The sequence below is a fragment of the Mixophyes fleayi genome, chromosome 1 (assembly GCF_038048845.1).
Source record: "Mixophyes fleayi isolate aMixFle1 chromosome 1, aMixFle1.hap1, whole genome shotgun sequence".
NCBI lineage: Eukaryota > Metazoa > Chordata > Amphibia > Anura > Limnodynastidae > Mixophyes > Mixophyes fleayi.
In genome coordinates this window covers 193,564,016-193,580,318 of record NC_134402.1, presented here as the reverse complement: position 1 = coordinate 193,580,318, position 16,303 = coordinate 193,564,016, and the positions used below count along the sequence as shown (strand labels likewise).

Below are 16,303 nucleotides of genomic sequence, written 5' to 3'. Positions count from 1 at the left end.
AAAATCGCAAGGTGCTAAATCGGGCGAATATGGAGTATGTTCAAGTGTAGTAATGTGTTTGTTGGTCAAACTGCTTCCAAGAAAGTGCTGTGTGAGCAGGCACATTGTCCTGGTGAAGAAAGAAACCATTTTTCCACTGTTTCTTTCTTACTCTTTCTCTCAGCTTTTGAGGAACTTCCTTGTAATAATGCTGAATAACTGTAGTGCCTTCTGGAACCCATTGTTCCAAAATTACACCCTTGATATCGAAGAAAACAATGAGCATTGCTTTGAATTTTGACTTGCCTTGAGAAGCTTTTTGCATTCTTGGTGATGACTGTGTTTTGCAGTGCATTGACTGTCTTTTGGTTTCAGGATCATACTGGAAGATCCAGGTCTCATCCCAAGTGATTACTTTATGAAACAGGTTTGTATCGGTATCAAGTTGCTGCAGAATGTCAACACAACATTCCTTGCGATGTTCCTTTGCTCTGGTGTGAGAACCCTTGGGACCATCTTTGCACAAACTTTTGTCATGTTAAGAACCTCACGCATTCAGCTATCATTCGAACACTGAGTCAGCGGTCTTTTCAAACAATCTGACTGATTTTTTCTACATTTTCTTTGGTTCTTGAAGTGAAAGGTCGTCCAGAGCGTTCATCATCTTCGACATTCTCACGTCCCTCGCTAAATCTTTTGTGCCACTCAAACATGAGACAGGCAGTAATTTCCATAGGCCGTAGTAAGCATTTGAAAACATTCTGTTGGTGTTTTGTGCAATTTTACTAAAAATTTCAAATTGACACGTTGTTCAACTTTTAAACTTAGCATTTTTTTTGTCACTCTATAGAAACACAACCAAACTAAATGGCGACTCACAATCAACTGAACGTCATAGAGTGTTGCAGCTTGTCATGCAGATTCAGACAGGTTCAAGGTTACTACATATGCAGTTATAACCGGTTCTGACTTCTTTGTTACTAGGTGGAATCACAGTCTTGTTATTTATTAGACATACCTAGTACAGGGGCAGTCTAATACTAGATCAAAAGTGTCACGATTCAGGAGTATTTCTTACTGGTTATTGGCACTACTCATCAAAGAGGCGCGGAGTCTAACGTGTTCCAGGTCTTCACCAGGAACCCCTGCAAGGAAGTATAGTCTTAGCTGCGGGAACCCGCAGGTCGCGGTCCTCAGAGGGAGCAACCAGTGAAGCAAGGATGGAAGCGGTGTCAGGCAGGCCGGGTCAGAACCGAGATATAAATAGATGCCACGGGGAGAATCCAATGTTCGTAGTCAGGAGCTAGCCGGGTCAGGTATCAGGAGCGCAGGAGAATGGTCAATAACAAGCCGAGGACAATTCACAGGGAGCACAGAGGAGGAATGGTCAGGACAAGCCGGGTAATACACTGGAGTCACAGATAGCAAACAACAGGAACGCTGGAGCAAGGATGGGACCTAATACTCTGGCACCCATCATGTGTCAGAGTCAGCCTTTTATAGGGGGAGACAGGGGGCAGGGCTGCCTACGGTGGTGGTGACGCTGAACACCACCGCCGGATACTGTGGATCGGACGCGCGGCTGCCGGGACCCGGAAATGAGGATTGGTTGCCTAGCAACCGGCCGTCTGATATCAGAAGGGAGCGCCCGTCCCTGTGCGGAGGATGAGACACAGGGACGGCGCGTGACAAAAAGCACGTGTACATAAGTTCCAATCTGACAAGAATTGCAGAGTTAGAGGGAGTTCTGAAGATTAGGGAGATTCTTAGGATCTATCCAAAAAAGAGAGTAGGTAGGAGTGCATGTGGAGCAAGTGACCTTCAATGTCCACCCAAAGTCTAGTGTGGGTGTATGAGTGAGCTAGCACTGCTTGCATAAAATGTGTAGACAAATAATATTTATGGAGGGAGGGAAGGCCCAATCCTCCAAAAAGGACTGTGAGGCAGACTCAAGGTCTCCTTGAAACCCAGAAAAGGCGTATTATACTGCTCTGGAGGATGTTGGAAGTGACTCTGATCAGGAGGGTTTAAAAACGGAAGAGAAGTCTGGGGAGGACATTTATCTAAACTGCTGACACTCCACCAATCCAGGAGTGAAGATTTTTTTAAGGGCGTGGGAAATTTGGTGTGAACAATTGATTGTAATGCTTGGTGAGATGGATTTCTAGATATTTCAATTTTTGTGGTTGCCTACGAAATTGGAAATTAGATTTCAGTACATGTAAGAGATGCTGGGGGATGTTAAGGGGGAGTGCTTCAGTCTTATTAGGGTTAATTTTAAAGCTCGAGAGTTGGCCATATTTATCAATCACATCTAACACAATAGGAACAATGATATGAGGATTGATTAAAGTAAGGAGGGTGTCCTCAGCATAGAGGGCTAATTTATGGTCATGGACGCCTTTCTCGATACCTGTGATATCTGGATTATTATGAAGGGTTCCATTGTTAGGGCAAATAGAAGGGTAGACAAAGGACATCCCTGTCTGGTGCAATTTTTGATGTAAATGGGAGATGAAAAGCATCCATTAGCAAGAATTGATGCCACGGGGTAATTGTAAAGTGCCGAGACGCCACTAAGGAAGGGTCCAGAAAAGCCCATTTCCCATAGGGTGTGAAGCATGAAAGGCCAGGCTACTCAGTATGGGAAAAGGGGTTGGGGGAAGGTAAAGGCAGGTAACCGATTGATGGAAACCAGGTTTAATGCAAGTTTGCAGTCACCTCCTGTGTGCTGGGGGTGTAGTGCGGGCTGCGGGTACAAGAATGAAAGGGGGGATTGTGTTGTTGGGTAAATGACTGAATTGGGCCTGGGAGGGCCAGGCACAATGGGTAACTATGTAGCAAAGAATCATAATGGGAAACAAACACAGAGAGGGTGAGTGGGGGACAGGAATTAAGATATGAAGGCTGACCGATCGACAGCTGGTCTAGCAGGAGTTATAAAATGGGTTTAGAAATACTTAATGCATAAGGAAAACTTGTTCAAGAATGAATCTAACAGTCGAATAAACAAGTTTGTAACATTAACAACTAATGCTATATGTATATAACAATAAACAATAACTGGAAAATTCAAGTTACAAATGTAAATATTACCTGAGAAGATAAATGGAGAAGTGGGAGAACCTGAGACCTAACAGCTCAAGGGGACAGAAACAGGAAGAAAATAGTTTTTTAGAGGAAGAAGATGGGGGAAAAAGGGGAGAGGACAGAACCTAGGAATCCTCTATCAAAGGACAGCAGAGAGCTATGGCAAGATAGTGGTACTCGGTATTGCCACTCCATCTCCCCAGGTCCAGTGAAGCTAAAATGATGTAGTTGTGTAACAACATGATTGAGGCACCAGAAACTAGGAGAAGGAGGAGCATACCGCAAAAACCATTGTAAAGAGTTATCAACGAGATAAGGAAACCTGTAAATTGTTAATCAATGTCCAAGTGTTGTTACAGTCACTGTGAAGTTCTATGGTTTCTGTAAGGGAAAAGAGAAAAGGAGAGAAAAGAAACAGGAAGAGGTAGATACACCACAAATAAATGGGCAGAGAGGTTGTATTTGTCTCATTATATAACAAGTCTCATACTGGTCCCAGAAATTGATTACAGTTTGGACCACTCAGATTGAAGAGGTCTCCTGGGGGAGGAGGTTGTCTATGTAGCTGAAGCAGGAGAAATTCCAATGTCTTTGAGTGCATTAAGTCCTTCTTCGGGTGTTTTGATCCTATAGTGGGTGTCTTTGTGTGTTACTTAGAGGTGTGCCAGTGATAGCGTATCTTGTAGCTTCATAGTGCTTGAGTGATGTTGATTAAATTCCTTTGCTTTTGTAGAGTGGAAGGTGCAATATCTTGGTAAATTTGTAGATTGTCGCCTGAGTAAGGAATTACTGGAGCATTGTCGATTGCTGCTAGAAGGTGATTTTTCACTTTAAAATAGTACAAGCTTACTGTTACATCTCTATGAGGTTGATCGGATGGAGGTTTTGCTCTATGTGCACTGTGAGCTCTGACCAACTGGAAGCTTTCTGTTGGGATGTCGGAAAGACATTGATGAAATAGACCTTCTAGTTAGTTCATCAACAGATTTGGGAATGTTTGTGAAACAGACATTGTTCCGTCTAGTGCAATTTTCAACATCTTCAAGGTGCTCTTTTATTGTGCTCCGTTCCAACAGCTAAGAGCTCACGCTTGACAGGTTCCTGGTAGTTACATATGTAGTCCACTCTATGTTCTAGCGCGTAAGTGCATGAGCCCATAGATGTTATCTCAGTTCTGAGATCTTGTACTACAGCTCACATTTCTGATTGGATCGTGGTATGAATCAGTTTTATGAGTTCGGGAGTGGAGCATAATCACTCCGCGGGTGGTTGGTTTTTCAGCGTCCAAGTCTGAGACTGGTGCAGACTGTGCAGGTGAAAATATGTGAGTCAGTTTGTCTCGTTTTTCGAACATAACAGTGTGAAAGGTGCAAATTTTTTGGTTTTATGCGGCACAGATAAAATCACAAGTATGTGGTGTTTAGTGACAGAGAGTTGCAGTATATAAGTTGGTTCACTCTATTTAGAGAGCTGAGGGAGAGTAGAATATGAGATGAGGGAGAGTAGAATAGATTTTTTGTGTCTGGGCCTGGGGGAGGACTATTGAAAATGAATCATTGCTCAGGTTGAAGGACTACCCGGGTCAGCAGAGAGAGAAGAATAAACAAATGTTAGTGTCAACCTGGGAATATTATGTCAGAGATAGGTTTAAAGTGGTTTCCTTATATTATACAGAGTACAGTTATTTTCAAAACTGTGAAACTGATAGATGAGTCCAAGGGGGAGGGGAGTGTCCTGTTCCTTAGACCCGCAGATCAGAATCACATAGTGTATCCCACTTGTAGCGGGTAAGCAGGGCAGAGTAGACGTAGGTATTCCGCTGTGCCAGGATTAAGGGTTTCCCACTTACAGGAGTTTTTGTGGGAGAGACGCGTTCTCTCAAGCAGCACCCACAAAGAGACACGGTCAGTGAGAGGTACAGAGAGTGTAGGTAAGAATGCAGAGGTTAGCCCACAGCTATTGTAGGACCAGAAGTCCCAGCTAAATGAGATGTTTAACCCCTTCTTAACCCTTCTCCCCAGAGAACCTATTAAGACCCAGTTAACAGCTATTCCATTTGAACCAGGTGGGATCTGTGGGAGATGGCTTGGGCAATGACCTGAGTCAATCCCCATGCCATCTCTTAAAAAGGGAAGGTGTCGTGAACATAGAGAGCTTGCAGGTATTTATAATGGATAATTCATAACTGCAGTGTAAATAGGTTGTATCAAATGAATCCATTGATAAGTTAAAGTGTAAAATTTAAAGACAGAGGGCCTGATTCATTAAGGATCTTAACTTGAGAAACTTCTTATTTAAGTCTCCTGGACAAAACCTTGTTACAATGCAAGGGGTGCAAATTAGTATTTTGTTTTGCACATAAGTTAAATACTGACTGTTTTTTCATGTAGCACACAAATATCAACTTTAAATTTCAGTGTACAAATAAGCTATCAAGTATTTGTGTGCTACATGAAAAACAGTCAGTATTTAACTTATATGCAAAACAGAATACTAATTTGCACAGCTTGCATTGTAACATGGTTTTGTCCAGGAGACTGAAATAAGAAGTTTCTCAAGTTAAGATCCTTAATGAATCAGGCCCAGAGAGTCTGATGTAAATGTGTTTGAAACTGGCTAAGTGAAGGGTAACAGTTTCATAAATGACCACACGAGGGCAGCAATGTCACAGTCACTGGTATAGTATAGCAGGGTCAGTGATTTTCGGTGAAGGACAAGCTAGTAACATGCTGAGAATAAGGTACAACTGATATAGAAAGATCTATCTGTACCAATTTTAGTACTATCTCTAACCACAGAGGAGAACTGCAATGTTCTAGCAGAGAAGAAAGAAAATAAAGAATTGCAGTTCCACAGGTGAGGTAAGTAGCAGTCATCTGTTGCTCAACTGCCCTCCACAACTTGGAGCAATTGTTCCTCACCACTCTCTCATTACCTAACCTAGCTAATCCACATTTTTCAAATCACTCCAACACCTGTATTTACCTTCTCTCTTTCTCCTATTCACTTTCATCACACTTCTCTCCTTACAACTCTTTTCTCTTCAGCATCCTATTCCTTCTTCACCTTTTATAATTTTGCACCTCACAAGTCTGCACCCATGAGCAGTTTTGTTTCCTTCACCCACCACACTCGCCAGGCTACATAAGCAAAATCAATACTCACATGTCCTTTTTCTTTCCCTGCTCTTTGTTATGGCTGCTGGCAACATCTCACCTGTAACCAGGCTGTCTTATGCTGAACAGGAGCTCATATTGCTATGGAAATGCAGGGTCAAGCAGAGGTCAGCCCTGCCAGTGAGTCTGATCTGGGAGGAGAGACAGGAAGGAAGTAGAATACTGACAGGAAGAGCAACGGGCAGCCTGAGAGGTGTGTGACAGCAGCAGGGGAAGGAGAGAGGTTGGATAGGAAAATCTGCAGGAGGGAACAGTACAAACAAAGAGATAGACATCAGAGCTATCAAAAGAGATATTGGGTGTAGCTTTCAACAGAAAAGACTTGTAGCTGTATCCCTGCAGGTAATCAACTATCAAGCAGCCTGAGAGAGATTACACAGCAAAGTGTGCGGAGAGGGTGACTCCCACTATGAGCAAATTGTGTGTGAGCAGAGAGGGACAGCTAGCAAGGTCTGGCTTGCAGTTAGTCTACAACCCAACATTTGCTGAGACCATCATTGCCATCCAGAAGGGAGAGATATAACTAATAACACACCAAACACTGTAACACCATTAATGCTGCATTAAGAAAAGAACACTATACCTCTACTTTCATAAGTTACATAAATGTGTACATATATGAGAGACTGTGTTACCTGTCAGATATATACATACATTCCAAGTATCAGAGATCTATTGCAAGTTACCAACATTTCTATAAGTGCGACAACGTTAACTAGTTAATCTCACAATCTATTTAACATTGGTAGGACTGTGATTATTGTGTGGAATCTTTGTTGATTTATTTTTTTCACACTCTGTGTATGTGAGTTTGGACGCCAGTGAATGCACGTGAGGCCGCCATCTTGTTTGTTAGTTATTACTATTCACTGCACTGTTGCATTTGATTATTATTAAAGTTCTATTTTTGCAATGTTAAATGAGAAATAGTTTACAGTTGATGGTAAGAGTTCACAAATACTAGTTACAGAAATAATCAAACAGTGTCTACGACCAGCGTAGGCGTAAAACTTTTTACATCAGCAAAGGATTATAGATGACTAGAAAGAATGACCAAGAGTTTTTCTTATAGAGTAAAAGGGGGCAGAAAAAAGACAAAGAGAAGAAAGAGAGAAAAGAAAGGAGGAGTGGCTAGTTCCAAGTTAGGAGATGCAAGAAGCTAGCAAAAAAAGCAGGAGGGAGGGAGGGGGGGGGGTAGATTGCAGTACAAAGTTATGTGAATGGTGATTGAGCCTGAAAGAAGGACACCGGTCCCATACCTTTGCGAAAGCTTTGAATGAGTTGTAAATGATTCTGGTCATATATCCCATTCACTGGGGGGGTATTCAATTGTTCCTCCGGGCGCTGCCGGAATGAGCGCGTTAAAACTATTACCGTTTATACGGTAATTACTTGCTGAATTTCATCTCGCAGCTGAAATTCAGCGAGTAAACTACCGTAATAACGTTTTTTACGCGCAAGTTTACCGTATAAACGGTAATAGTTTTAACGCGCTCGGAGGAACAATTGAATACCCCCCACTACGTCTGCAAGACTCTATTAATTACACTCTGAAGGGATGGGGGAGTTTGCTGCCGCCAGTCAGCTGCTATTTGGCAGGTGGCTGCCGAGAGAATTTCTAACTTGTTCTGATGTCAGGACGGCAAGGGGGCTCCCAGAGGAAGAAGAAAAAATGTTGGCTCCAGGGACACATCCACCTGGAAAATTGATTGAATCAAATGTTTGATCTCCATCCAGAAATGTGTCAATTTTGGGCACGTCCACCAGATATGGAGGAAAGAGCCCTCATGAGAGCACCCCTACCAACACCGGTCAGTGGAGTCAAAGGCACATAGTACCAGTGAACCAAAACCTTATAGACGTTCTTTTATTCTGACACAGATAGATCTGGAGGCAGTATTCTCAGGGATCTCAGACCATTCCTCATCTAACAGTGTTTCGCCAAGGTCACCTTCCCAGGCTAGTTCATGGGGGTCCCGGAAGCCTGAAGTAGGGGGAGCAAGTAGGCGATATAATATAGAGATGAGACCTTTTGGATAGGATTGACGTAGATAAAGAGATTCAAAAGTAGTAGGTGGGCAGGAGGAAATGTGAGCTTTTACTGTATTATGGAAGTGGCATAGCTGTAGAAATTGGTAGAACTGTGAGGGGATGTGAAAGCGAGATTGAATGTCAGAAAATTGAGGTAAAATCATGGAAGAAATTAGATGAATAAGATATCTGATTTCCCACGAGTGCCACGGCTGAAATGCTTTAAGGATAATTTCCAGAGAAAAATCTGGGGAGTTAATAATGGTATCACAGGAGAGGGATGAGGCGAAAAGCCATGTTTTTGAGAGGAGGCGTTCCAGATGGATAGAGAATGTGAGATGACTGGCTGGAGTAGGGAGTGTTATGGGCGGCAAGCCATTGGGAGCCATAAGAGAGCAGACGCGAGAGCAGTCTCAGACCCTCAGCCTCAATTTTAGACCAGACTCTAGAAGTTGCCGAACCACACCACAGGACACATTGACAAGTTGGGCTGAAAGATGGTATCACTGGAAATCTGGAATCCCCTGCCCCCATCTCCGCAAGGACCTCTGAAGGACTTTAAGTCAGATCTGGGGGCATTTACCTGACCAAATAAATTTAGAGATGTGAATTTGGACTAATTTAAAAACATATGGCGGGTGGATAAGGAAGGTCTCGAAGAGATAAAGCAATGAAAAGGTGGTGGTAGTGTTTAGTAATAAAAACCCTGAGGTACTTGATTTTTGAAGGCGCCACTGAAATGGGAAAGAACACTCAAGAATAAGTATCTTGTCAGGGGCAAAAATATTGAGGTTCAGAACCTAAGTCTTAATACACAAATAACTCCCTCTGCGCAATGAGTATCACAATAAATATGTATAAAAATCTAATATAAATTTATTCACAAATAAAACAACAGTGCTTAGTTCTGGCCAGAACTAAAATGATCTACATAGATAAAAAGAATCAGAGAACCCATTCAAGATAATAAAGATGGGCAACCGTGATAAAACAACAGTCCATGGGATCCCAGCAAGGCTCAAGAAAAACTAAACGATCTGCCCCCTATATGATGTGAAAAGTCAATGAATATAGTTCCATTCCAATGTGTAAATGCTGCAGTGCGATAATGGCCACAGAAGAAATCTGGGGCCTGATTCATTAAGGATCTTAAATGAAGACGTATCTTATTTCAGTCTCCTGGACAAAACCATGTTGCAATGCAAGGGGTGCAAACTAGTTTTCTCTTTTGCACATAAGTTAAATACTGTCTGTTTTTTCATGCTTATGTGCAAAAGAGAAAACTAGTTTGCACCGCTTGCATTGTAACATGGTTTTGTCCAGGAGACCATTAAAATGCATTTAAAATCAAATGCACTCACCTCACCTATAAGCATATAGGTCAGTGTAGGACCTGCATATAATGAGGAGCCCTTGACGCTGGGCGGCAGGCTTAAATGTTTTGATCAAAATATAAACTAATACCTCATGTTTTCATTTTGCTAGAAACACACAGATATGCAGTGTAAAGGATAAGTGCTGACAACTGTCTTTTTGAGTTGATCTTGAGCCCAAAAAGTGGCCATATAGGCCCAGTTCAACCAAGAGGTGAGGTAAATAAGTAGTCGGATGAGTGATGGACAATAGGACGTCATCAGCGTAGAGTGCAATATTATGGGTAGAGGTGCCCACGGAAATGCCAGTTATCTCTTGGTTGGCATGCTTGATGACAAAAGCAAATATAAGTCGGGAAAGGGGGCAACCTTGATGCGTGCCAATTAAGATAGCAAAGGGAACCAAGGTCAGACCATTCACAGATATCATAGCATGGAGATGGAGAGCAGTATAGGGCCGAGTTGCCCTTCAGTAACCTGCCAGAGAATCCCATTGCTCCGAGCACACCATCCATAAAAGACCAGGAAATGTGGTAGAACAACTTTTCAGCGTTGAGCACCATAAGTAGGGAGGGAAATTAATCACTATGTATCGCATGTATCAGACCAATAACCCTTCTAGTATTATAAGGGGCTTGATGCCCTGGAATGAAACCCACGTGGTCAGGATGGATGAGGGAAAAAACCTTCTTTACCACTTTATTAAACAGTCCAAATGGAATAATTATCCTCATACTACGCTGGTACTAACGCAAATGCTCCTTATCATCATCATTATCATCATCATCATCATCTATTTATTTATATAGCGCCAATAATTCAGCAGCACTGTACAGAGAACTCTTTCACATCAGTCCCTGCTGCATTGGAGCTTACAGTCTAAATTCCCTAACACACACACAGAAACACAGACTAGGGCCAATTTAATAGCAGCCAATTAACCTACTAGTATGTTTTTGGAGTGTGGGAGGAATCCGGAGCACCCAGAGGAAAACCCACGCAAACATGGGGCGAACATACAAATTCCACGCAGATTAGGCTGTGGTCGAGAATCAAACTCATGACCCCAGTGATGTGAGGCAGAAGTGCTAACCACTAAGCAACCGTGCTGTCCTTATGGAGCCCCATCTCAAAATTACATTGAACTGAATAGACTGGGAGGGTGAATACCCACTCAGCCACTGGGAAAGTTGCTTGAGATTGGCTGAGCAGCAAAGGCTCTTTGGTTCAGCTAGTCACAAGCAGTTATTAGTAATTTGTAAGGGTATATGCATGAGTTTTGATGTCAGTGGGCAAGGGGCCTGAATCTGCTTAGAAAACTCAATTACAAATATTTTTTGCACAAGTTCTGGAAAAAGTGTTTTTGATGGTGCCTTCAACATAATTAAATACCCCTTTAACCTATGATAGTTGCTCCATGACAGTATAACACCTATTCCAAACACAGGAACAGTAGACACAGAACTTAGGCATTTTCAAACAGCCTTCGGACATTCTATTGCAGTAACAATATCATTAGATCACCTGACATTAATCATAGCAGTACCTTGGCAAATGGGTAATTCAATCTCGGCCTCTAGAATGCAGTTGGGTGGATTGCTAGTTTTGTAGAGCAAACAACGATCCTAGGAAAGCAATAAAAATCTGATAGAAATGTAGAAGTTCAATAATCTCTAGAAATAATCAGAAGGAAATATGTAGAAAATATACACTGGGCTTTTATAATAAACAATTGTCATATGAAACAGTGCAAGGTAATCCATTATAAACATAAAACCATAAAAGAGACAAAAAAAATCACAAATATTTTCTGAATTGAATATATGTATACAAACTACTGTCCTTCAAGAGTTCTCTTGCATTGGTCTTGCCTCTGGGCACCACAGTCCCCAATAGAGGTAAATAGATATGAAACAGCAGAGAGAGTTCATTATTGGCAAATGGATATTGTAAATCAATCTGCTCACACTGGGTGCATTTGGTCAGAAGCCAATAAACTTACCAGTATATGTTTGGGCTGCAAGAGGAAACCCAATAAAACATAGTGAAAACATAAGTTTCACACAGCTAGCTAGTTGGAATCGAACCCAGTGCTGTGAGGCAGCAGTGCTAACCACAGTGCCACTCTTACCATCTGTATTAAGAACAAGCAACTACAACTGAAGTCACATAAGACCTTTTGAAAATAGTACATAGTTGAATTTATATTTTTTAGAATAAACATATTTTTTAATGAAGTTGACAACTACAATTCATAGATCCATTTTTCAAATACATAGATATTCTTTATCTTACCATCCTAAATGAATGTTCATTTATTTTGCATTGAACTTCCTTTATGGTTTTCATGGAGTCTGAAAAGCGATCAATCCTTGTCCAGTGAATGCTCACATAGCCGTCTTTTTTTTTAATGGTGAAATTTTTCTGGTCTGGTGGATCTAGCTTCACTGATAAAATACAATTTTAATAAACATTACATTATGGCAACCCACGTACAGAATTTTATGCTCAGGCCCAAAATGATGATTAAAATCACCAAAGAATCCTCTTGTGAGCCCCAAATCCAAGCAACCCCCAATAGCATTTTAATATCCAAAGAAATAGTTACTTGTATTGCCCTTTGATATTAAAGATGAATTAATCAGATACTGTAAAACATTGTGTTTTTATTGTATGACATATGTGAGACATATGAAATATATTTATATAAACTTTGCAGTGCACCTTTGTAACATGATTAACTATATCCAACATATGCCATTAAATATCCAATACTTAATCACACTATTATATTTTTACTGATCCAACAAGTTTCCTGAGCTAGATATATTTTTTCATGCTCTGTAAATACTGAATTCAATTGAACAAAACATTATGCAGCAAGATCAATAGGGCCCTTACAGGCAATTATTTCTCTGGATTTATGGCCAATAATGGTGTTTAACCCATAGGAATTGCATGTGCTCCCGTGGCTATTATTATGCCTGTCACGGTGCTGACCATCCACCATAACATGAATAAAAGAAATCTATATAATGGGGGACATCACTATTTTCTTCATTTTTTCTTTATTCCACTTCCAAAAATGTTCTGGCTTTTTTATTGTTGCAGGAAGGGATAGGTAAACTACAGGCTGAGATATGTAGAATGTCTGTATCCTTGAGGCCACCACTGCTTTAGAGTGCCTCCAGAAGACATTCTGCCTGGACTACTGTGTACTCTGAATGGGGGAGATTTCCAGAACAACACAGACACATCCCACAAGCTATGACAGTGGAAATCACATATGCTGCTCTTGCAGGGCTAGAATGTACAAATAATGTAGGTACTTGTCACGATTAGCGAGACTGAAGTAGCCACTAGCTGGAATTAGCACAACTAATAATGGAGTCGCAGAGTCGTAACGCACCCCAGGTATTCACCAAGGACCCATGCAAGGGAGTATGGAATTAGCTGCAAAGGGTGCGCAATTCTTTGAGACAGTCACCAGCATAGTGACAGGTGAAGACAGGAGTAATCAAACGATCCAAGTTCAAAACCAGCCGGTAACAAGATACACAGGGGGGATACAGAGTATTGTTATGGCAAGCCAGAAGTCAAACCAGAACAAACAAACAGGCACCAGAACAGGATCCAAAGGAAATGAACAAGCCAAGTCAGGAGCCAATAACACTAGCATGTTAATAGTCTTAATGTTAATATTAATAGCATGTTAATGTTAATAGAATGCAGGTACAACAAGGAACGCTGGAGCAGGAAGTGATACAATAATACTACTACTACTACTTTATATAAAGGTAGGTTAGCCATGATTAGCAGAAAAGTAATTCGGCGGTCAGGACGTAGCTGACCACTAACAGACAAGCCGTGGAACGTCCCGTTGCCTAGCAGCGGGGAAACGGCTCCTTCCACGCATGCGCGTTCTAAACGTCAGACAGAAAACTTCTCTTGGGGGGTTCCATTATAAGAGGCATACATCTGGGAAAAGCTACTGAAGTATAAAAACAAGTAAGGTGCTTACCTGGAGCCACAGCTCCAAGGAATAAAAAGCGCAGGTTAAGAATTTGGAAAGCAGCAAGAAAAGCTGAGGAGGTGGATGTCATTGTCTACCTAAGGAAAATTTACCTGGCTAATGCTGTAGGCAGAGCCGTAACTTAGAATTCTAGTGCCCTGGGCGAGAAAGACAAATGCCGTCGCCCTAGCCCTCAATTTTAACCAAATTAACCTAAAATAATCCTAAATTGCACCCCCCTTCAGTCGCCCCTGTCACACAGCCCTAGTTACGGCCCTGGCTGTAGGCATTGTCATAAAAGATGAATTTAAAAAGTTAGGGACTGTTCTGGAGCAGATGGCAACCACTATAATTTTTTCAGGAGTATTGCCATTTACAAAGGTGAAGACAGATTCATTGTATCAGAAACTTCAATGTGTGGCTAAGGAAGTGGTGTAATGAGGAGAGATTTGGATTGATAGACCGTAGTCATGTAATCTGAAAATGTACGGGCTTATACAAAAGTGACCCATATTCAATGGGAACCAGAATCCTAAATCAGGAGTTTGGAAGCTTTACCAGGAACTATTAAAACTAGCAGATGGATCAGTGAACTAAATAGGAATAAAGTAATCTGCTCCCTCAGCCAAGAGGTATTCTTTCTGCAGACTAATGGAACAGGAAACATATCCACAGCAACAAAAGACAATACAGATCAAAAAAGAATAAACATAGCCAGAGAGATGAACATAGCTAAGAATAGGAGATGCACAAACAAGAAATAAATAAAATCCCAGAATTAAGTGCGATAATGACAATGGATGATCTGGCTATTACGGAGTCATGGTGCAATGAAAATCATGACTGCGACATAGCTATAACCGGATATACTTTCTTTAGGAAGGACAGAGTGGGAAGAATCAGAGGAGGAGTAACAATATATACAAAAACAAAGCTTAAATACTAGTCCACCAGGTCATAATCATGAATGTCTTTAATCTACCTGATGTGAACTGGCAGAAGACTTTTCCACTAGAAGTTGGGACCTTCTGAATTCCTTGCAGGGGCCATCCTTCAAGCAAATGGTGAGGAAGCCCAATCGCAAAGATGCAACATTAGACTTAATTCTTGCAAATGGTGACAGAATATCTGGTGTAAATTTGGGTGAGAACCTACGATCCAGTGGCCATCAAGCAGTATGATAGCAGACTCATACCACACTAAAACAAAGGTGCTAAAGTTTAGTATGGCTGACTTTGTAGAGATGGGAAAATGTATAAGTGACTCTTTGGCAGAGTGGAAGAACTTGAAAGGAGTGCAGGAGAGGTGGGAAAAAATAAAAAGTGCCATACTATAAACAACAGAGCTTTGTATCAAAAGGGTTAGGAAAAGCACAAGAAAAAGGAAGCCAGTGTGGTTTGCAAAATAAGTAGCAGATATTGTGATAACAAAAAAAGATGGCCTTTAGGATATATAAGCAGACTCAGAATAATGAAGGCAAAGAGGTGTATCTTGTTAGACAGAAGAAGGATAAGAAGGTAATCAGATGTGTAAAGGCACAAGCTGAAGAGAAAATGGCCTAGTTAATAGGTAAAGGAGACAAAACTTTTTTTAGGTATATGAGTGAAAGGAGAAAAACAAAAGGAGGAATAATAAAACTAAAGACATAGATTGAGAGTCTTATTGAGAGAAACAAGGTAATAGCAGATCATCTTAATATCTATTTTGGCTCAGTGTTCACTACAGAAAAAGAGGGGAAGGGGCCACAGTTAAGTTGCAAGTATTTTCATAAAAATGAAGTAGATACAAGTAGATTTAGAGACAAGAATGTCCTAACAGAACTCTCATAAAAGTGGAATCAAGGATAAGGCAAGAAATTACAGACCAGTGAACCTTATATCAGTAGTAGGAGAAATTGATGTAGACACTCTTAAAAGAAAGAGTTGAAGAATATCTAAAATCCAGTAACTTACAGAATCCCAAACAGCATGGATTTACTGGATTTACTCATGTCAAAGTCTTATTGACTTTTTTGACTGAGTGACTATAGTAATAGATCAAGATAATAGATCAAGGCTTCTGGCACTGTCCCACATCACAGACTGCTAAATAAACTCGAAAGCTTGGGATTGTATTCCAAGATGGCTGAATGGAAAAAGCCTTGGTTGCAGGATAGAAACCAGAGAGTTGTAGTAAATGGAGCGCATTCATAGGAGGGAAAGGTTACCAGTGGTGTACCCTAGGCATCCGTATTTGGACCATTGCTTTTTAATATCTTTATTGGTGACATTGCAAATGCCATTGAAGGGAATATATGCCTTTTTGCAGATGCCATAAAGATATGCGACAGGGTAAACACACCAGGAGGGAGGGGTATGACAAAGGATTGATCATCTAGGTAGACTAGAGGAATGGTCAAGAGAGTGGCAACTACATTTTAATGACATGAATTGCAAATTCATGTACTTGGATCTCAAAAACCGAAAGGCTAAATACAGTAATAACTGCACTATAATGGAAAGTGCTGAGGAGGAAATGGATCTAGGCGTCACTATTTTAGGTGACTTTAAGGCAGGTAAGCAATGTAAGAAAGTAATGAGAAATGAGGCAAATTAAATGCTTAGTTGCATAGGGAGAGGAATCAGTAGCAGAAAGAAAGACGT

At 41.1% G+C, this 16,303-nt stretch overlaps 1 protein-coding gene across 2 annotated transcripts in view; it reads right to left on the bottom strand.

The window, feature by feature from the left end:
• Nucleotides 1-16,303, bottom strand: part of IL12RB1 (interleukin 12 receptor subunit beta 1) — an 86,707-nt gene that overhangs the window by 59,038 nt on the left and 11,366 nt on the right. For both annotated transcript variants that reach the window (XM_075204703.1, XM_075204704.1), the window contains exons 4-5: nt 11,945-12,096; nt 11,196-11,274 (exon numbers count right to left, since the gene is read on the bottom strand). In XM_075204703.1, coding sequence (XP_075060804.1) covers nt 11,196-11,274; nt 11,945-12,096 — 231 coding nt within the window. The remainder of the gene's footprint in view (nt 1-11,195; nt 11,275-11,944; nt 12,097-16,303) is intronic.